This window comes from Macadamia integrifolia, chromosome 6 (assembly GCF_013358625.1).
Source record: "Macadamia integrifolia cultivar HAES 741 chromosome 6, SCU_Mint_v3, whole genome shotgun sequence".
In the NCBI taxonomy this organism is placed as follows: Eukaryota; Viridiplantae; Streptophyta; class Magnoliopsida; order Proteales; family Proteaceae; genus Macadamia; species Macadamia integrifolia.
The window spans coordinates 6,494,530-6,517,988 of NC_056562.1; the positions used below are offsets into that span (position 1 = coordinate 6,494,530).

At 42.8% G+C, this 23,459-nt stretch overlaps 1 protein-coding gene across 1 annotated transcript; it reads left to right on the forward strand.

Moving 5' to 3' along the window:
• LOC122081700 (peptide-N4-(N-acetyl-beta-glucosaminyl)asparagine amidase A-like) lies at nucleotides 1-23,459 on the forward strand. Its single transcript, XM_042648897.1, has 2 exons — nucleotides 1-150; nucleotides 20,279-23,459. The coding sequence occupies exons 1-2, from the start codon at nucleotides 1-3 to the stop codon at nucleotides 22,070-22,072; spliced, it is 1,944 nt and encodes a 647-aa protein (XP_042504831.1). The 3' UTR covers nucleotides 22,073-23,459.

Here is a 23,459-nt window from a genome sequence, read left to right on the forward strand (position 1 = left end):
ATGTGCCGAGAGCTTGAAGTCAGCGAGAGGGAGAAGGTCTCCCTAGACAACGAGCGCACCCTCCTCCTTGAGAAGGTGGAGCACTTGGAGAAGGAGCTGGTCTTCGAGCGTCGGGAGTCTAATCGGAAGCTCTCAGAGCTGAAGTCACAGGTAAGGGCACGTATTCAGGAAGCCGATGCCCGAGGGGTCGAGAAGTATAGGTCCTCCGAGGCCTTCAGGGAGGAGATCAAGAACGCCATCGCCCCCGCGTACACAATGGGTGCTACCGAGGTCCGAGATTGGGTCCTCGGACGCTACCACGGGGTCTCCTTCAAAGACAACGGCCTCATCTTTGAGGACGACGATGTGGAGGCGGTTCCATCGGCCACTGAGGTTGTTGACGCCGACGGTGGGGGATGCAGCGAGGAAGGCGAGGTCCAGCTGCATAGGGAAGTCCCTCCGACCCCTGGCCGTGGAGGTTCGGACCAAGAGGCTCTCCCAGCCGAAGACGAGGCTGCGAACCCGACGGACGCTTCTTGAGGTCGCCTCGGGCCTCAGCACAGACCACCCCCTTGTTATGTAACCAGCCTTCGGGCCTTTTTTGTAACTTTTTTGCCTTCGGGCTTTATGTGTAATCCTTGCCTTCGGGCTTTTATGAATGCAATTGTCTTTTTTCATCTGTTCATTTGATGATCGTTGATTCATAAATAATTGCAAAGGGCCGAAACCCTAGTTGACCTTAGGCGCATGGCCCCGCGACTTGGCCGAGGGTCGACCTGTTAGTAAGTCAGACGAAGGCCGACCCTATAATTACTAGCAATATTTTCCAAGTGTTTTCCCTCTCGGCTCCAGCCGAAGGGTTTGTTAGTCGCATGAATCTGGGACTTGGCCGAAGGTGGACCATTCGATGGTCAACCACCAAGCAACTCGTTGTGTACCCTCGGCTCTAGCCGAAGGGTTCACCGAAGGTCGACCCTTCAGTAGTCAGAATTGCCAAGCAATCCACCAAGTGTGTACCCTCGGCTCCATCCGAAGGGTCTATTAGATGCTAGGTCTTCACCGAAGGTCGACCCTTGAATAGTAGGAATCACCAAGCAATCCACCAAGTGTGAACCCTCGGCTCCAGCCGAAGGGTCTATTAGATGCTAGGTCTTCACCGAAGGTCGACCCTTGAATAGTAGGAATCACCAAGCAATCCACCAAGTGTGAACCCTCGGCTCCAGCCGAAGGGTCTATTAGATGCTAGGTCTTCACCGAAGGTCGACCCTTGAATAGTGGGAATCACCAAGCAATCCACCAAGTGTGAACCCTCGGCTCCAGCCGAAGGGTCTATTAGATGCTAGGTCTTCACCGAAGGTCGACCCTTGAATAGTAGGAATCACCAAGCAATCCACCAAGTGTGAACCCTCGGCTCCAGCTGAAGGGTCTATTAGATGCTAGGTCTTCACCGAAGGTCGACCCTTGAATAGTAGGAATCACCAAGCAATCCACCAAGTGTGAACCCTCGGCTCCATCCGAAGGGTCTATTAGATGCTAGGTCTTCACCGAAGGTCGACCCTTGAATAGTAGGAATCACCAAGCAATCCACCAAGTGTGAACCCTCGGCTCCAGGTCATGTCTTTTCGGCTTTGGCCGAACTCCGAGCCGAAGGGGTGATTCGGCCGGGTCAACCTAGCATTGTTTGTGCCTCCACCGAGGTGTGGATCTTCAGTCATCCGATCAGCAGGGTTAAAGGTTGTCGGCCTAGAGAATCTCAATTGCCGTAAACCAGCTCTCGTATTATCCATGAATAAAATCTTGCGGATTTCAAGATGAATTACAACTTAAAAGGTTCAAAAGGGCAATAATTGCAAAGAACTACAGACGGAAAAAATTTATAGATGGCAAGAGTGACAGATGGCAAGAGTGCGTGCCCGCCACTTTACTACTGGTGGAATTTTCTTAGATTATCGGAGTTCCACGATCGGGGTACCCTTACTCCCCCCGTAGTCTCTAGGTGATAGGACCCTGGTCGTATTACCCTCGAGACTCTGTAGGGACCTTCCCAGTTTGGATCTAGCTTCCCTTGATGTCTTGGGTCCGACACTTTCGCCCTTCTGAGGACAAGGTCGCCCTGCCTAAACTCGTTCTTCCGGACTTTGGTGTTGTAGTGCCTAGCGACCCTCCGCTGGTAGGCGGCGATCCTTTCCTGTGAAGCTTCTCTGGTTTCTGCCAAGAGGTCCAAATTTGCCCGGAGTCCTCCGTCGTTTTCGTCTTCGTTGTAGTACCGAATCCGATGGGTAATAGCCCCTATCTCCACTGGGAGTACAACTTCAGTGCCGTATGTTAACATGAAGGGTGTTTCTCCGGTAGCTAACCTCTCAGTGGTGCGGTAAGCCCAGAGAATGTGGTACAACTCGTCTGCCCATGGTCCTTTGGCATCATCTAGCCTCTTTTTTATCCCTTCGAGTAACGTACGGTTGGTTACTTCTGTTTGCCCATTGGTCGAGGGATACCCGACGGAGGTTTTCCTGTGGTTGATGCCGAGGGCTTCACAGAACGCGTCGAAGGTTGGATTGGCAAACTGAGTTCCATTGTCCGTAACCACAACCTGGGGGATTCCAAATCTGTATACTACCGCCCTTTGGAAGAAGTCCCTTATGTTCTTTTCGGTTATCGTCGCCAGGGCTTCAGCTTCTGCCCACTTCGTGAAGTAGTCAACTGCCACCATGACAAACTTCCTTTGTCTCGTGGCCAAGGGGAACGGGCCTAGGATGTCCATTCCCCACATGGCGAACGGTACTGGGCTAGATAGGGACGATAGCTCGGTGGAATGTAGCCTAGGCACGGGGGTGAACATCTGGCACTTGACACATTTCCTGACCAGTGATTCTGCGTCCTTTCTCATTGTCGGCCAGTACAGGCCCTGCCTTAGTACTTTGTGTGCCAGGGCCCGGGCTCCAAGGTGTTGGCCACATATCCCCTCATGCACCTCCCGGAGCGCGTACTCGCCGTCGGAAGAATCCAGGCACTTGAGGTATGGTGAGGTAAACCCTATCTTGTATAGCGTGTCATCTTTCAGGAAGAAGCGCGCTGACCTCATTCTTACTTTTCTTGCTTCGTCCCTGTTCTCTGGGAGCTTTCCCTCCTTGAGGTATTCTATTATGGCGTCCATCCAGCTTTGGCCGTTTTCACCTACGGGTAACACCTCGCGGGGTTTTTCGATGCTTGGCTGTGGTAGTACTTCGAAATACACCGCTCGTCCGAGTTCTGTGAAATCGGAAGTGGCCAGCTGTGATAGTGCGTCTGCGCTAGCATTCTCTTCTCGTGACACCTGCTTTACCTCAAATTCCCTGAAAGTCGCTGACCTACTTTGCATAATGTTCAAGTATTCCGCCATCCTCTGCTCTTTGGCCTCGTATTCGCCATTCACTTGCCGCACCACGAGTTGGGAGTCGCTATTCACTACTAGTTCCTTCACCATCAAAGCCCGAGCCAGATTAATTCCGGCTATTATCGCTTCGTACTCCGCTTCATTGTTGGAGGCGTCGAAGTCGAATCGTAGGGCGCATTCTACTTTGAAACCCTCAGGGCTTACCAACACGATTCCTGCGCCGCTTCCATCGTGCTGTTGGAAGCCCCATCCACATATAGTGTCCAAGCCTCATCTCCTCGTTCCTCGGTAGATTCCTGCGGGTCATCGGGGATCGTCGTCTCCGCTATGAAGTCTGCGAGGGCCTGTGCTTTAATAGCGGTTCTCGGCTTGTACTGGATGTCGAACTCTCCCAGCTCTATGGCCCAATTTACCAGGCGACCGGACATATCTGGTCGCTGCAGTATTTTCTTCAGGGGCTGGTCGGTGAGTACGCATACCGTATGTGACTGAAAATATGGCCTCAGCTTTCTTGCCACCGTCACGAGGGCGTACGCCACTTTCTCCGCCTTTCGGTATCTTGTCTCGGCATCTAGAAGGGTTCGGATGACATAGTATATTGGCCGTTGTTGCCTTCCTTCCTCTTTTGTCAGTACGGCGCTTACAGCAACTGCCGATACAGCAAGGTACAGCTGCAAGGCATCCCCGGTGTTCGGCTTTGTCAGCAGCGGGGGTGCGGCCAAGTATTCCTTCAATTGTTCGAAAGATTTTTCGCACTCCTCCGTCCACTCGAACTTTTTGGTCCATTTCAGCGCTTTGAAGAAAGGAAGGCATCTATTTGCGGACCGAGACATGAATCTTCCGAGGGCGGCGACCCGACCCGTCAGCTCCTGGACTTGCTTTACGTTCTGGGGTGACCTCATGTCCCGAATGGCCTGTATTTTGACTGGGTTGGCTTCGATTCCTCTTTCCGAGACGATGAAGCCGAGGAACTTCCCCGAGGCTACTCCGAAGGCACATTTTGCCGGGTTCAGCTTCATGCCGTACCGTCGCAGCACTTGGAACGCCTCTTCCAAGTCTTGGATGTGTCTTTCCGCCTTCAGGATTTTCACGAGCATGTCGTCCACATACTCTTCCATGGTCTTGCCGATCAGTCCTTTAAAAACTTTGTTCACCAACCTTTGATAGGTGGCCCCTGCGTTCTTTAGTCCGAAAGGCATGACCTCATAGCAGTACAACCCTCCTTCAGTTATGAAGGATGTTTTCGGGACATCAGCCTCGGCCATTTTGATTTGGTTGTACCCCGAGTATGCATCCATGAAACTCAGCGCCTCGTATCCCGCCGTGGCGTCGATGAGTAGGTCTATCTTTGGCAGGGGGTATGCGTCCTTCGGGCAGGCCTTATTCAGGTCGGTGAAGTCGATGCAGATCCTCCACTTCCTGTTTGCCTTCGGGACCATCACCACGTTAGATATCCACTCCGGGTACTGGATCTCGCGGATGAATCGAGCCTTCAGTAACTTTTCTACTTCCTTGTCTATCTTCTTCTGTCTTTCTGGGGCGAACATTCTCTTCTTCTGCTGCACCGGCTTCTTCATTGGACTAACATTCAGGTGATGTTCTATCACCTCTCGGTCTATCCCGGGCATGTCCGACGCCATCCAGGAGAATACGTCAGCGTTGTTCCGTAGGAATGAGATGAGTCTTTCTCGCTGCGACCTTGGCATTGTGGCCCCAATCTGGAACTGCCGGGTGTCGTCCCCTTCTTCAGCTTCAACTTGCACCAAATCTTCGGCCGGCTCCCCCCGTTGATAACTGGCATCATCACGTAGATCCTCTATCGGGAGTGCCTCGCCCGCCTTTTCCTTTCCCCAGAGAGTGTGGCGTAACATCTCCGGGATGTCTCCTGATCGCCCCGACACTCCCCGACGCCATTCTTGGTAGGGAACTTCATTTTGAGATGGGGGGTGGAGACGACGGCCTTTAACAGGTTCAACCCGACCCTTCCTAGTATGGCATTATACGCTGATGTAATGCTCACCACCAGGAAGTTGATCATCACCGTCGCCTGGCGATCTCCGGTGCCAGCTCGAACCGGCAGCTCAATCGACCCTTCCACCTCCACCGGGACGTCGGAGAATCCCTGTAGCGGGTGCTCGACCTTCTTTAATTTTCCTTCGTCGAGGCCCATCTTCCGGAAAGCTTCAAGGAACAGGATATCAGCTGAGCTGCCGTTATCCACTAAGATCCTCTTCACTTTGCAATCTCCTATGGTCATAGTGATGACCAAGGCGTCGTCATGCGGGGTCTGTACCCCTTCCAGATCATCATCTGAGAAGGAGATGACCATCCCCGTCTTCGCCTTCTTGTTTGACCATTCTACCACATGTACGCTCCTCGCGTAGGCCTTCGCCTTCCTGGCAGAGACCGAACTCTCTCCTGCAGCTGGGCCTCCACAGATGGTCGCTATAACTCTTGTTGGGCTCTTATTCTCCTCTCGGGGCCCACGCTCATCTTCCTCCGGTGTCTGGTTTCTCCGCTGTTCTTGATTGCCTCTGCGGGCGAGCCCCCTTCTTTCATAACGACCTCCACCATCTCTCCGACGGTTATCCCTCCGGCCGTTACCATCTGGGCCAGCTCTTTTTCCCGATCTACAAATCTGCCTAGGTATCCCCTTCTGATCATTCCTTCTATCTCCCCCTTGAGATGCCAACAGTCCTCGATATCATGGCCGTTGTCTCTGTGGAAGTGGCAATATCTGTCCCCATTGCGTCTTTCGGGGTGTTGCCCCATCTTTCCTAGCCACTTCATGGCCCTGGCATCGGGGTAATCTTTTATCTGCATTAACACCTCTGTTCGCCTCCGGTTCAGGGGTGCGTACCTCTCAAACTTCCTCGGTGGGCTGGGGGCCCGACTGCGCTCGGACTTTCGTCTTTTTCCTTCTTCGACGGGTTTATCATCAACCCTTAAGGGTCTCTTCCTCCCCGCCTTCCTTTCGACTTCTTCATCTGCCTGGAGGGTTTCTTCCATCTGGATGTACTTATCGCATCGCGCCCTCAGCTCGGTCAGGTCTCTAGGCGTATGCTTCGCCAGGGACCTCTTCAACTCCTTGTCCTTGACGCCACCTAGCAGGGCCGTGAACTCCTCCTTCGGGTCTAGGCCCCTGATTGTGATATTTTCTTGTTGGAATCGCTTCATGTAATTCCGCAGCGATTCCCCTTCTTGCTGTTTGACGTTGGTTAGGTTCAACCTAGTCTTCTGGAGGGGCTGGCTACTAGAGAACCCCTTCATGAAGAAGTAACTCAGGTCGCTGAAGCTGTGGATCGACTTCGTCGGCAGTCGGTTGTACCACAGCCTCGCCGCCCCCCTGAACGTCAATGGGAGGGCCCGACACATAATATTTTCCGAGACGCGATGGAATTGCATGGCGACCTTAAAACCTTCCAAGTGATCGACGGGGTCCCCGACCCGTCATAAGTGTCGTACTTGGGCAGGCGAAAATTGACCGTGAGCGGGTCCCTCATGACCTCGTCAGCTAAGGCCGTATCATTGGTGAGGTCGGGCTCGCGGTTCCCTGCCTGGTTTTCTGCCACCTTTCTGATCTCGTCCTTCAGGTCTAAGATCATCCTCTTTAATCCCGAGTCCTCGGACCTCTGTTTGTCTCTTTGGTGCTGATCCCCATGCGGGTCTCTGGCGGCGCGTTGCGTCCTACTTCGGGGCGCGGGACTCTCCCTTGCTCGGCTTCGAGGGTCACGATCGGCCCTCGTCGATCCCGTACTGCTTCGGTCTTCTTCGCGAGCCCTCTCAAACTGGACGTGGGACCTGGGGGTGCTCCGCCGGTCCTGTGGGAGACAGCTTTGGAGACCTCCCTCATAGTCTCGGCCATCCGGTTATATTTGTCCTGGAGGTCTTCGAATTGCTGCCTCGTCACGTACTCCTGGGCCGCGGGAGGCTGATGGTCGCTGCCTTCACATACTGAATATCCAGCCGAACGCTGGTATCTGACGGACACTTCCCGGTCGTCATGGCCCCTCTCTCGTCCAATCTCCACCGAGGGAGGAAGCTCCCCTGAAGGTTCTTCCCCCATGTCTATGTTGGACGTCGCTCTCGTCCTCTTTCGGTTGTAGGTTCTCCCCACCATTACCGTCGTTCCCACAGACGGCGCCAATCTGTTGCTGCCAAAAATACCCCGCTAGTCGAACCTACATAAACACATACGACGGAGGCCCGGAGCTTTGTCCGGGGTTAGTCCTCCGACGCTCAAGTCAGGGTCGGCCGCACAGTTCAATAAGGGAGTAATGGTGAGGGTCTCAAAACTTACCTTCCCCTTTCTTCCGTGCCTCCTTATATAGCTCTCCGGGTTTAGGGTTTTCCCCCTTCTTCCCTCTTAGAGTCCCACTCGAATATGTCCAACCTTCTGGGGGGAATATTCCCCTCATGCAGACGACGTGATCCCGCATGATTTTGCAAGCGTGCCTCGGTGATTGAGCGTGAGTGGTCTCTCGGAGCCTTCGTCTGGCGGAGGACGCGTGTCTCAGAGACGACATGTGTCATTGCCCCCACCGAGAGGTTATTTTGGCTATATCAGGTCATAATCACCAGCAAGGAAGGAGTTCAAGCATGTTTTGAGGGAAATAAATTAATCAACTGATTTATGGCATCATATGCAACAGGTCAGGGAGAGACTATTATTCAGGCTCAAGATTTTCCAGATGAGCTGAATAATTTGATAAGAGATGATTCTGAGTTTAAAGTCTACTATAGAGTGTAATCTTTGATTTTGATTCCCCATTGTAATGCAGGGCCTGTCCTGCTTGGTTTCAAGGGGTCTATTTTCCTTTCTTTTGGTCTATCCAAAGAAGGAGATTAAGACTACCTTACTCTGTATATTCTTTTCTCCTTAATACATACATATCACTTATCAAAAAAATAACCTTTTGGTGGGGTAGTACAGTTTCACTCCTATTGTGTCTGGTTATTTTCTGTGCGAGCAGGGTAGCAATCTTTCTCCCTTTCCTTTTTTAGGAGAAAAGAAAATTACCCATTTGTGCTCTCCTACGCCCTGATACAGGGGCAGTGAAACACCCTACCCTGTTGAATGCCCTAGAGCATGTTCCCATTGGCCCCTCTAATGCAAGGGCACACGACCATGTAGCTTTCTCTCTCCCTTTTTATGGGGGTGGAGATTGGGGGTGCCACTAATTTCCCAAGTGCTAGCGGCTCAGACAATGGAGGATAAAATGACCAATCTATCCCCATGAAAGGAAAATGACTCTTCTATGGATGCATCTTTGTGTGCTTCCACTGACCCTCGCACACACATAGAATCCACACTCCTTCACAAGAAACATCTATCATACCAGGAAAATCAATCATGGTCATAATTTCTAGTATCCTCATCTTTCGTTTGATTTGGTTCGGTTTGATTTTTGTAGACCAAATGTACTATTGGTCAATTTCAATCTAACCCAATATATATTGAAAACCAAAAAACACACAACGAAATCGAACCAAACCGACCTTTTGACACCCCTACTACCGTAGCCATCTAGTGATCCAGAAAATAAATTTTGATAAGCCTAGCAACATGAACTGCGTTACTTGTGCTCGTCTCTGCAGAAGGTTGAAATAAAGTATTCTAAACAAAAATTGTACAAAATCCGGTTTAGTGTTTCAACCCGAGCCGATTGATTTTGGGATGACCAGGTTGGATAGTAGCCCCAGTCACTGATGGATGGGGTTTTAACATTTAAAGGCCAATGGATTCTTTTTGGTAAGATTCATTTTAAATGCCAATGGATTCACTTACAATAATGCTGATCACTCAGCTGGCCCACGAAATTGGAACAAAAAATAATGGTACATTTGGTAATTGGTATGGTACAATTATTGAAATAAATAAATAATAACGGTACAGCTACGAGCATTGTCATTGGAGGGCGGTTGACAGGTTCAAGGATTTTTTTTTTTGGATAAGCCAAACTTTATTTATCATAATAACATGTAGTGCATATGGATTCAGAATTATCAGATTCAAGAAACCATGGAATGGAATTGATTCAAAGAGTCCTACACGTCAAGGACCGGGTCCTTCTAACAAATGAGTCAATCAAACTATTTTCCTCGTTCAAATAAAGTAGTTCATGACTCTAAACTTGATGTCAATTGAATAATATCATAGATAATAAGAATCGTTAATATTGGCGGGTCAAAGTGATCATCGATGAGGATAGAGATCAGTACTTTATTATCAGTCTTTACTTGTGACTTCCAAGCTAATTTAATTAGTTAAAGACTTTTAATTATCAGTCTTTTAATTAGTATAATTACTTGGAAGTTCATTCTCATGGCTGCCGTTGCTGCTATCCCTTAAGGAACATGTAACCACTGATCAAGGTTCTATAGTTGTTGGTGGACTTGACCAAGATATATCTTCAAAGAGTTGAATTAGTAAGTACTTTCATCATACGATCCTTTAAGAATTCTTGATTTACCTATTTGATAGAGAGAATTTAAGTAAGAATAAGGAGAGAAGGGAGATTGCGTGGCTTAATTGGGAGGTAGACCGAACCTCTTTGCGTAGTTAATTGGGAGTGAGCTGGCTTCATCTCTATTAAAAGAATCTTTAGGGATAATGATCTAGAATAAATTTCATTACTGATCACCATATAAATAAATAAGACTCCTCATGGTTACGACTGTTACTAAATTACCCACAATGATACAATTCTTCCCAACCTCCTCATCCACGTACTCACTTAACCCACCATGACCCCATTACCACTTCCAACTACATATTAACTACTATTTTAATAAGTAATAAAAGAAACCAAGACACAAACAACAACTACCCAAGTACATGTAACATTTCACCATGAAGAAATTTGTGTTGTGTTTATTACATTAAAACAACTAATTTATTCATACTAACTGTACTGTAATTTGAAATGTTCATCTCAATTATTTCAACAACGGGGTCAATTTTGTAACTATATTTCCCACAACTAACAGTCTAGGTGGAATGGAACTTTTTTTATTTGATCAATTCCTGCTCAAATATATATCACATGTGTAGAAATGTAGTTTCAATGTGGTATGAATGAGAGGTCAAGATTCACAAAAGATGGGGGGAGGGAGAGGGGGGGGGGGGAAATGAATTGGAAGAAGTCTTATTAGTAAATTTGAAGTGGATAATCTAACATAGCACTTGTTCATTCAATTTTGGAAGGCCAGACCAGTACCTTCATGTGATAAGTATTTCAACTACGCGGTGGATAACATCAAGAAGACCAGTACTACTCTATTACTTTATCGGAATGCCAGACCAGCTCTCCATACGATAAGAATTAGAACCACGAGGTCAAGTATGGCTACAACCTACCAGTCTCTATAAATAATAAGTCATTAATTTACTCCTTTCTCATTAGAATTTATTTAAGTGAATTTTAAATTTGTCATTTACCAAAAAACAAAGATTTAATATTTTTAATTTGCAAGGATGAAGGGTTGATGTCTTTCATTAGTTAACCTATTTGATTTTTTTCATTAGATAAAACCTGATTTATATGATTTCTGTTTCAATTCATGGGTGATTTCTATTTTGGGAGTTGTTTCATTTGGTTTTTTAGTGAAATATGAATCAAATTTTACTGAATTATGAAATAGGTGAGAATCTGTTTTTCAATTTTGAAATTGAAATTACATTCACTCTTGCTCTTTAATGACCACATGATAGGGGTGTCAATTTAGCATGTCCAAACCAAGCCCACCCAGAGCCCGAACATGGCTTAGGTTGTTTTCAGCTCATAGGGTGGGCCTGGGCTGAGCTTTTGAAGCCCAAGAATGGGCTGGGCTGGGCTGGGCTAGGACTGGACTAAGCCTGGCTCATGTCGACCCTATGTGTGTGTGTGTGTGTATATATATATATATATATATATATAAAGGAAAAAAGAAAAAAGAAGTATTAAAGGTAGCGTGGCTCCTGTGCCCAGACACAGTGAGGCCATGACCACCCCACCCCTCAAGAAACACAGAATTTCCACCCTTGTTGATGCTTCTAGTAGTGCTCCTCCCACTAGCCCCCATGTTGTTGCAAGGGCCACACTGCCTTTTAAGGAATCCTCTCCCAAAAATAATTTATCAATATATATACACATCACCCATACTTTTTAGTTTTTTTAATCCTTCCCCACCACTCACACTCTTTATTGTTCTATGTTTTCTTAATTTATTAAGGGTAAACTTCACTCCCCTCCCTTGAACTAAGGCGAAATATCAACTAGACCCACCACCTTTGCGAAAATATCACTCCCCTCCCATACAAGAAAAAGATGCTATCTAATAACCCCCAACCGTTAGTTCTGGCTGTTAAGTCAAGTTAATTTTTCATAATCCCCAAAATTCCCCCTAATTGTGTAATCCCAAAATTACCCTCAAGGGAAGGACCGCCTGAAATCCATCCCTATCCCTCTTTCTCTGTACCTGAACCGAAGAGATAGTCTTCATCGAAGCATTTTTCTCCTGTTCATCTTTGTTGTCTTTTCCCCTATGGATGCTTGAAGGAGAAGGAGAAGAAGCTTGAAGGTGTTCGAAATGAATGGACTTAGAAATCTTAGGAACAATGGAAGGGACTAAAGTTGTAGCAGTAGTAGCTGGAGCTGTATTAACAGAATCCTTAATTTCCATAACCGATGATAATGGATCCGAGAGCCAAAGCGAGGATGAATCATATCACCTTGGTCCGTCTACGCCGTCGGCCGACAACCCATATCTAGATTCTCAAAATTGAACAAAACCCTAACCTTGCTCATCAGATTCGAGCTGTGGAAAATAGATACTGTCGAGCCTAATTCAACCACGCCATTCGCACAAGGAATACAAACAGTCGTCTGCAACCCAAAAACCTGACCTTGTCGTGCCCATTCACAAAGTGAGTTCACAAGCCTCTCACTTCTGGCAAACCAAACCGGCGTCGAAGTGTAAAACGCCTAACCCGGAAGGCCAATGCCGTTCATAAAAGACTGAGTCATCGAAACAAGAAAGAACCACTCCGTATCAGTAACCTCTTCATCATCAGCATCGTCAGTAGAAGTCGACACGCCAGAAATTAACGAATTGAGTTCCTGAAAGGAGAAGAATATTGAAGGAGAAGGATCGATCGCCTTCATTGAAGCTTCCACATGTGACAAATTGGATTTATTATTCCATTTTTGTCTGACGTTCTCTCTATTTCTCTGTCGTTTTTAATGGTGGAATTTTTCTCTAGTAGAGCATTTGCATTTCCTTTGATACTCAGAGAGATCCTGCCAAGTTTGGGTTTTCAATGGATCAAAATATGCTTTTTGATAGCATTAGTGTAAATTTTAATCTAATTATGAATCATATTTAACACTTTGCAGAATTATGCAATGGGATACCTGAATTTGTTTTTGTAGGTGCTTGATATACTCAACTGCTTCCTCTAACATGTCAGCAGTATTTGTTTGCTGCAAAGTAACTCGTGAAACCATGACACCGCGATTACAAAGAACCGCTAATTCAAGGTTTATTGTCTTTAGATTATAAAATCAGACACTAAGTGACCTTGGGAATTCCTCTAAACCTATGTTTTAAGTACTTATTAGATTCAACAAGCTGAGCAAATTTACCTTGTCCATATTAGGAACCAGTTCCTGAAGCTTCCTTACCCTGTCACTGATTCGAGTCCTCGGAACCTAATCAAGGAACAAACTATCATATAAAGAAGTAGAAATTTTCAGAGTTTCTGAAATTGGGTGTCGTTGAACTGTTTATAGGAGCTTGAGAGAGACATTGGGTCTGTGAAAGAAGCTCGTCATCTTGGAACAGAGAGTCAAACCAAGTTGCCGGAGCTGACCGAAACCGGGAGAGCCTTGTGGTGGGCATGTCTATCTCAACAACAGAGAAGGAGGAGAATAGGGTGGATTTCGGTTGTTCTTTCACTTAAAGGTAACTTTTGCAATACACAATTAGGGGTATTTTGGGGATTATGAAAAAATTAACTTGACTTAACAGCCAGAACTAATGGTTGGGGGCTGTTAGATAGCATCTTTTTCTTGTAGGGCAGGGGAGTGATATTTTCACAAAGGTGGTGGGTCCAATTGATATTTCGCCTTAGTTCAAGGGAGGGGAATGAATTTTACCCTTTTTAATGATGTTTTCTTAATTTATTATAGGGATTTTCTTATTGAGTTTCTAACCTCTTTTCCTTTGCCCAAACCCTACTGACCAATGGTTGAAGAGATGGAATCTGTCCAAAGGTGAAGGAGTGTTTGCACATAAATATTGAAAAGCATTTGACATTTGAAAACTTTATCTCAATCACATGTCAATGAGGGAAATTCGTAAATCATATTAGCGTGTCGAGTTGTCTTCTAATAAAACCCACTACAACTTCTTAGAAAAGCAATTAGAGGTTGTATCAATGGAAGAACAAGTTATTGGTATAAAAATTATTCATCATGAGGAAAATGTGGATGAACAATCAGGTTTGAGAAGATGCAATAGAAAAGGAAATATGCAATTTCTTCAGATTATCATGTTTACCTATAAGAAATTAAATTTAATTTTTCAATTTATGTAGATCCAATGTCATTTTCACAAGCCCTGAATGGTCAAGATCATATCTTATGGTGCAATGACATGAAGGGTGAGATGGAATCAATAGCAAAGAATTATGTTTAGAAACAAGTTTAGTTGCCAAAAGGTTCTGCAGTCATTGATTGCAAATAGGTTTTTAAAAGCAAAAGGAATTCCAAAGGCAGCATAAAACGAAATAAGGACTACCTTGTGGCGAAAGGTTTTATTAGGAAGACATTGATTAAACAAAAAAAATTCTCCAATCATAGAAAGATCCAATGCGCATTGTTATGGCTTTAATGTTTTATTATGACTTAAAGTAATACCAGATAGATGTCAAGGCAATGTTCTCAAATGGAGAATTACTAGAAGAAATATACATGAAACAACCTAAGGTATTTTCATTAGAAAAAAGAGTTCACCTTATATGTAAGTTGAAAAATAGATCCATAAATGAATTGAACAAGCTTCTAGGTAATAACAATTGAAGTTTGATCATATGATTACTCCATTTAGATTTATGGAGAATAGTGCAAATTAGTGTAATCTATCTAAAGACTACAGGAAGTCATTTCATTATCTTGGCCATGTATGTGGATGATATTCTTTTAGCGAGCAGTAATCTTGGATTGCTACATGGGAACAAAAAAATTTCTGACTCGAAATTTCAATATGAAGGATATAGGTGAAACCTTCTTTTTTTTTTTTGTAAAGAGAAACCTTGATTCATAGAGACATATTAGATAAGACCATAGTACTGTCTCAGAAAGGTTATATCAATACAACTTTGGATGATTCAAAATGATGGACTCTGAGCCTACTGTAGCACCTATTTTTTAAAGTGACAAACTAAGTTTGGAATAATGTTCGGTGAGTGACTTGGAGCAACAACAAATATAGAATATTTTATATACCTCTATTGTAAGAAGCTTGACATATGCTTAGGTCTATACCAAACTTGATATTGCTTGTACAGTGGAAGTGTTGGGTAAATTCCAAAAGAATCTAGGAATGCCACATTGGATAACAACTAAGAAGGTACTAAGATACCTAAAAGGAACCAAGGATCACATGCTTACGTACAAATGTGTTGATGAATTAAAATTAGTTTGCTACTTGGATTCAGACTACAATGGACTTAGTGGTAGGAGAAGATCTACAACATGATATATTTTCTTAGTTGTTGCTGAAGCAATGTCTTAGAGAAGCATCAAGCAACCAATGACTTCTTCAACTACAGAAGCACAAATCCTAGTATTCTATGAGGTTGTCTCTCATGTATCTTGGTTAAGGCAATGCATCACAGATCTTAAAGTGATAACCGCAATTGAAAGGCCTATTCGGGTATACTATAATAACACTATGGCAATGAGGTTTTCAAACTACACTTTCTCAATAAGTCATTTTAAACATATTGAAATTAAGTACTTCATTGTTAAGAAAGATGTTCAGAACCGACAACTAGTGATTGTTCATATCAGCATTGAAGACATGATTGTTGATCCCTTCACCAAAGGATTTGTACCTAAAGTGTTTAAAATGTTGTATTTTATATATTTTTGATTCTCAAGATCATTCTTATGATTTTGTAGTTCACAATTTATGATAACGTAGAAGAAAGCTCTCTACCATTTTGTTTATTGTTATTAGTCATGTATTTGTATACACTTATAGTTACGTGCTTGTGTCGATCAGTTTATAAAGAAAATTTGTTGGAACTACTGTTGACCACTGGGTTAATCCATGAAGGCACATCTACCATAATTCTTTAAAATACGTGGAAGAAATTATTCTTTCTTGCTAATGGCAATGCCGAAGGTGGGGGGCTGTTCCTTTCTCTTAGTCTATCTGTGTATGTTGCTGTTTTGCTTTCTTGTACATTCCATCTTTTTATCTTTTTAATACAAATGATCTTTTAGCGAAAAAAAAAAGAAGGAAGAAAGTATTCTTTGTATGAATATATACTGTCATAATTCATCGATTGAAGTTTCATTTTGATTCTTTACCAAAAAAGTTTCATTTTGATCATGTTGATAATCCTTAAGTTAAATTTCAGCATTGCCATATATCAATTTGAACTAATATTGTTTACTTGTCACATGATAGTGCAAGCCATGTGAGAGAATAAAAGGTGATGTGGCCAATATGTCACGTCAGCATTAGGGAAGTGGAAATATACACGTAATACACTCTTCCTAAGATAACTACCTTGATGAGAGGTAGTTATCCATAGGAGAGATACGGGGGATTGGGGTCCCTAGTTTCATCTTATAGATAATACCCAATCATACCAGAGATTGGACTTGAGAAACTTGGGTAGAAACTAAAAGACTGCCAAGTAATCTCTATTGTCGTTTTCAAGTATCCTATAGCCGTTGCACACCGTCGCCCCCCAAAGAACGACAAGCAACACAAATACTGGTCTGAGATAGTGAACATTGGTCCCAATGGTGGATGTTAGTTCCGCAGTCTCCACCCCTTGTATTTTTCTATCTTGGTTCTACCACAGTTCAGGTGGATGACTCATTGTCTTGCATAATTATATTATCTGTTGTACTTAATTGTAGTCAGCTATCGACTACTATGTCACTTTTCAACTTTTGGTTGTCAGTAGGAGAAGCTAAAACTCTTTTTAGACAACATAATCTATAATAATAATTGTACTAATATAGGGCATACTATGGCAATCTAGATACCAAAAACAGAAAGGATGGAACCAGACTAAATGACCAATTTATGATTCTCTTCACTTTTGTTGTTTTGTTCTTAATTTCTGTCCTATTATTAAATGAAGTATATCTTTATAAGAAAGACAATGCCCTCATTTGAGGGATTATAACTTAGGTGATGTGAACACCATGTAACAATATAAAAGATAAATAAAAACACTGACAATTGTTAAAGAAAACAATTAAAAGCATATCATTGGTTCTTATCCATTATTAATGAGATAAAAAGAAGAGGTCCAGGGAAGCGTGACAGAATTAAGTCAAGATTGGATTATCAGCGGTGTTGAGAGCTAAATACGGTGGTGCCAAGGAGAAGGGTGAAGGGTGTGATGGAAGTCATGTGGTTGCCGCTGATGGTGAGTTGGTGGAAGTTGAATTGTGATGATTGTTCACTGGGGAATCCTGGAAAGGCAGGAGTTGGAGGGTTGATTAAGGACAACAATGCTCAGGTCACTTCATCCTTCAGTTCCTTTTTGGGAAATGCTTCTAGTTTTCAAGCAAAATTTTATGCATTGATGGAAGGAATTGAAAGAGCAAGAGAACTGCATTGTTCTTCCTTGTGGATCAAATGTGACTTGTATCAGCCGTGCTTATGGTGCAAAGGGGTATGGTACTGCGCAATAGAAGTGGCGGCTCAGATCCGACACCTTGGAGGGTCTCAAGGTGTGCGGTTATGTGTTGGGTTTCATGCCAAGGTGTTCCAAGGCATCGGATCTGAGCCACCGCCTATATTGCGCAATAGAGGAGCCGAATCCGAAAGTTACCTACGCTTGTAGTACAAGTGTGATTGGAGATTCCCTCGACTCAAGGATGAATAAGTCGCTTTCTTCTCTCACTTTTGGAGGAGATAGGCTTCTGAAAAATATTTGGGATTTTATAGGGTTTCTCACCACTATTATTAGTTTTTCTAAAGTTTTTAGTGTTTTTTGGAATTTTTTAGGAATTTTTAGGATTTTTTGGGAAAATAGGGTTTCCACAGTATTCCAACCGAATCTGCAGGTTTCTACTGATTCTAAGGGATTTGGGCAGAGCTTTGGGTCATTTTTCTAAAGTTCCTAAAGAATAGGAATTTTGCTACATTTTCTCATATATGTTTTTTCTCATTTTTCTCTCCTAGTGAAACCTATGTAAAAGAATCCAACATCAATGGCAATTTTGTAAATATTTAACTTCCAAAGATGGGCAGATTGACAAAAGGATTTAGGCCGATCAGCCAAGCCTTGGGCAGATTAGCCAAACAAGGGAGGTCGCTGGAGCTGCAACATGGTGCAATGTTGGACATTCTTTAGGGTTTTTAGGGAAATTTGAACTTCTAGAAGTGATTCTAGGGGTTACGGGTATCAAAATTTTAAGCATGAGTGACAAAATCCTCTCAATGAGTACTATCCACTAATGTAGGATGTGAACTCTCTAATGGCTCTAAGATTCACGGGAATCAAGAAAACAAAAAATCTGCTCTATTCTAGAGAGTTTCAGGGTTCTCGAAAGCAATGGCAACCACTTCCGGTCACCCCGGCATCATTGGCTATCACTTGTGGTGATAAATGACCAATTATTGACTCAATCATTCCATACCCAAGTTTTGGGGTTTGGGTTGGTTCAAAGGGTACTAGGGTTTCTAGGGCGTTTGTGGAAAAACAGTATCTTTTTGGAGAGCAAACATACTAGCTCTACTCATATATCATCATTATTGAGGCCGGGGGGAAATTAGGCATCTACAAACACTCAACCTTGCTTTAATGCCTTCACAATCAATCACTTCCTTGTTAAACACTCCACCTTACTTTAATTTCTTCCACTCACTCATTTTCTTCATTATAGACAAAGGGTAAAATAGTATAAAAATGTTTTAGAGGTATTTTTGTCCAATTCAAACTAATCCAACTCAAGATTGAATCAATATTGGCCAATACTAATCCTGATGGGGATTCCGCTTTTCTTTTTTTCAGGTGGGGTGTGTGGGTAAAACATTCCGTCTTCTAAAACCTTGGTCAGGAAACATAATCTCAAATGTTTAAAAATATTTTTGAATAGCAACCAGTGAGAGATATTTTGAAACCAAGACCGTAGGAAAACTCTTGGGTAGATTTTATCCACTTGAAAAACAAAAAAAAAAATAGGGAAAGCTCCCAATCACACCATCCATAAATGTTCAAATACCGATAATAGTCGGGTCAAAACATTAAAGAAAAGAACCAAAGACAATCCAAACTCCTTACATAAAATAGGGAAAAGAAGGGACAGTAGGAGAACAGTGAGATATTTTGTAAACGTGACTATAGGAAAACTCTTCGATAGTATTTATCCACTTGAAAAAAAAAAAAGGGAAAGCTCCCAATCACGCCATCCATAAATGTTCAATTACTGATAATGGTCGGGTCAAAACATTAAACAAAAGAACCAAAGACAAAAACTCTTGTGATAAAGGGATGGGAAAAAGTGACGAACTAGAAAGATTAGTGCAGGTGTTATGTTTGTCTTGAATTCTTGATCCATTTTGAAGATTGATCTCTTTTGATCAAATTTGGTGGTAGCTTGAATGAGATTTTTTTGAGGTATGTGGTAGTAGCAGACAGCTTGGGTCAATAATAGCCCATCATTGATCTCATATGGGAAAATGAGGGCTTCACCCTTGCGGTATGGTACGTCCTGATTGGCCATGACTCTATGGATCGATCTAACTTAGAGGAGTAGTTATATTTTATGATGACTTGATGTAAGCAAGTGAGATTTTGGGGTTTTTTGTTTTAGGGTTTCTGAACAAAGTGTTCTTGCCGTGAATTTCAATGTTCTTCTTTAGAGATATTCATTGTAATATTCTTCCAACATTGTGAATCTTCTTATTCTTCATCTGAAAAACATAGTACATCACATTGATGTGTGAACCTCGTTAAATCGTCTTGTCATCTTTGTATGAATCTATTTGTTTTCCATTCGTTCTAACAGTTGGCTTACCTGGTTGGACATTTTCTCTCCATCTGATTCTTTTTATGGCACAAGATATACCAGCATGGTTCATCCATTATAAGGTTCTGTGGCTCTTTGAAATTCCAGACTTCATGATTGTGGCCTTTGACGTGGGAAGGCTCTCAGAGAGTACTGCGGGTTGGGCTTCCATGATAGTCGGTGTGAGAGAGTGAATGGAGCTTAAAATGGTAGAGAGAGAGAGAGAGAGAGAGAGAGCAGGGGTGTTTTTTACACAGGGTTTTGAAAAATGGATTCCCGGATCGATTCGGTTAGTTTGATTTCGATTCGAATCAGTCTAAATTGGCTGCAATAGGCCGGAAATAGAACAGAATCGGTGGGTATCAGTCACCTGGATCCGCCAGTACCGATTGATCAGAATCGACAGATTCACTGACTCAGTTCCTGATTTTTGAAACCCTGGTTTTACAGGTCTAGAGAGAAATACACAGCTTCATCAAAAAAAAAAAAAAAAGAGAAATACACAGAAAAATAAGAAATTTAAAAAAACAAATATAACGGTACTCTACTGTCTTCTGTCTGGATCAGCCAGGTGTCAGGTTACCACTATCTGTGTAGCTCATCCGAACTCTCTTTACTTAGATTTTGAATCTATCTGTAACTAGAGAAGAATTCATCAGAAAAAATCTGTAACTAGAGAAGAAGAGAGACAAGAACGCCACGACCATCACAAATTTATGGGTTCCTCTATTCTCATCCTCTTTCTATCTCTCCTTCTTTGTCACCGTTCTTTGCCTTGCAATGCAACTATTCAGAAAACAAATCGTTTCAGAACAGAGTTCCTTCACAACCCTCTCCCAATAATGTCTCCATCACTCGTTATTTCGAAGTAACAAAACCCATTGAACTACCTAAAACAAAACCTTGTTCTTACCTCATCCTTCAGCATGATTTCGGAAACACATATGGTAACCCCCCTGTTCTTGCTGAATACAAACCCCCATCAGATTGCCCATCTCAGGATTTCTCCAAAATCGTTCTTGAATGGAAAGCCACTTGTAAAGGGAGGCAATTTGATCGTATTTTTGGTGTTTGGTTGGGCGGTGTCGAGATTCTCCGCAGCTGTACTGCAGAGCCTAGAGCCACTGGGATCGTCTGGACCGTCGAGAAGGACATTACAAGGTACTTTTCATTGCTAAAGAATCCTCAAAGATTTTCTGTTTATATGGGTAACATTGTTGATCAAACCTACACTGGAATCTACCATGTTAATGTAACATTCCATTTCTATCCTGGGGAAGTACCCCAAAGTTCCCTTGAGCGGCAGAATTCGGTTTCTGGCTTTGATTTTCCTGCTGATTTGGTAATACCCATATCAAGAAACCTTCCTCTGAATGATGGGTTGTGGTTTTTGATTGAGAATTCGACGGATGTACAGAAGAAGAAGTTTAAAATTCCTCGAAATGCCTATCGGGCTGTTCTGGAGGTGTATGTTTCATTTCATTCGGATGATGAATCCTGGTATACTAATCCTCCCAATAATTATGTGAAAGCAAACAATCTAACAAACGTGCCTGGAAATGGCCCTTTTAGGGAGGTTGTGGTTAGACTCGACGAAAGGATTGTAGGTGCTATCTGGCCTTTCACTGTGATTTATACTGGAGGAATCAATCCTCTCCTATGGAGGCCCATCACTGGGATTGGTTCTTTCAACCTCCCTTCGTATGACATTGAGATTACGCCGTTCCTTGGCAAGATTTTGGATGGGGATCAGCACAATTTCGGGTTTAGTGTAACAAATGCTCTTAGTGTATGGTTTATAGATGCGAATTTGCATGTCTGGTTGGATAGTAAGAATGAGAGAACTAGGGGAAAGCTTATGAAACACAAAAGCTCACATCCTCAGGTATCCCTGGTTTCACATTTCAAAGGTGTGAATGGATCTTTTCTTATCAATGCAAGAAGGTCTATTATTTCATCAGGATGGGTGAAGTCCTCCCATGGGAAGATCATAACATATTCATTTCAAAACTTTAGTTTCACAAACTCAATGGAGATGAAAAAGAATTTAGATTTGCAGATTGTATCTCAAGCAATTGAAGCTAATAGAAGTGTTTTAGCAAGGCTTCCTTCTACTTTTATGTATTATATCAAATCAATGCAGAGGTTCCCCTTTTATTTGTACTCGGACAATGTGAACCAAGGAAATGGCAGTTTTACTTCACTTGTGAACCTCTCGTTGGGATTTAATGAAGACAAATTTTCTGATGACCATTTTGGTTTCTCTATGAGCTCTCTCAGAAACTTGCAGAACGGAAAGGGTAATATGCTTGTAAAGGGAAACTTGGTAGTAAGTGGGTTAGGAAGTACTCAGCAAGTATATGCATATGATAGTAATGAAGAATGCTACTTCAGGAATGTGAGCAGTAAAAACTACACTGTTCTTTATGATGAAAAAAGAGACCTTTGTGACAGAAAATCTTTTCCTTGAACTTTAGATTTAGTAGATGGTGGCCTCGTTCTGGTAGGAGGCCTTTCTGGCATCTAAATTGGAGTCAATGGAGGCTGGTTTAGATTCAGCTGATGCTCTACTTGCTCTATGTATATAGTTTTAGGCAGTAACAGCATAGTTTTAAGCATGTAAGAGTGATAATCAGGAATAATTACTTTTCATGGATATGTATGCTTCAGTCTCTGGTATTTGATTTGCTTCCTTCTTCATGCCTTGGTGGCGGTGCTGAGTAATTTATTTGTTTATTTATTTTAGAAGGGTACACTATAGAAGGGGGGAGGGGGGAGGGGAAATCAAGACTTCCTAGTGAGTGTGGGCTTATTACACCACAACCTCACCAATTGAGCTAAGAGTAATTTAATTTTTTAGTTCCATCATTTCAACCAAGTTTTTGAAATTTCAACTAAACATTACTATGGCACATGATCCGTATGTTTGCCATGTTCTAATATTCTGCAGCTTAAAATTTACTTAACGTGTAACAAAACTAGTTGATGGTTGTTGGTTGTTGGCTGTTGGTTGTTGGTAGTTGATTGTTGGTTGCTTTCAACCCATAAAAGTGAAACTGATTCAGCTTGAACTTTTCTAATTCTGAAGCTATAAATGTAATAAGTGGTTATGAGAAATTTTTTGATGAAGAAAAACTTGGAGAATCAATCATAGTTATCCCCTAGTATAGAATCCGAAATGCCCGGAGGTGGTGGGTGAAGAGATTCTTGGTACACTGTAGGTTGAGCAAAACTCAGCCCAAAATTAGATATATATATATATATATATATATCAATGTTCCCTCATTATGCTGGAATCTTTAATGGTTTTAGAAGTAAAAGATTCAAAATATTTTTTTGTCTTATAAAAGTGTGTGATGGAGAGGTTTGTCTCTTCCTAATCGGCACCTAAAAGTGACCAATAGGTGGGACTATTGGACAGTATGTCTGAATGGTTAACAGACATATCTTATGGAAGAGACATGGCTTTTGGAAACACCCATTGGAGATGTCTCTTTCGTCTCCTATATAAAGTAAGGTAATCCCTACTTCAAAAAGGTTGTCTTTTGGTTTTCTCCATTATTGTTTTGGTTTTGTTTTTCTGAACTATTGGGTCTAGCCTTACTCTCCCAAAGGATCAAAATCTATGTACAATCAGACAAAGATCAGTGGTTGTTTCATCTTGGAGGTAAAATGCAGGAATCCACAATTGTACTACTGTAGGGGGTGTTTCAAACCTTAAGGACTATTTCTGGTACGACTCAACCTGTTTGGTTCGTTGGCTTCAACAATTGATGCCAATCTTCTTCAACAGTTCATCTTGCTTCAACCAAGAAATGCATCTCAACAATATCAGTCTTGTTATTCTCAACATCAGG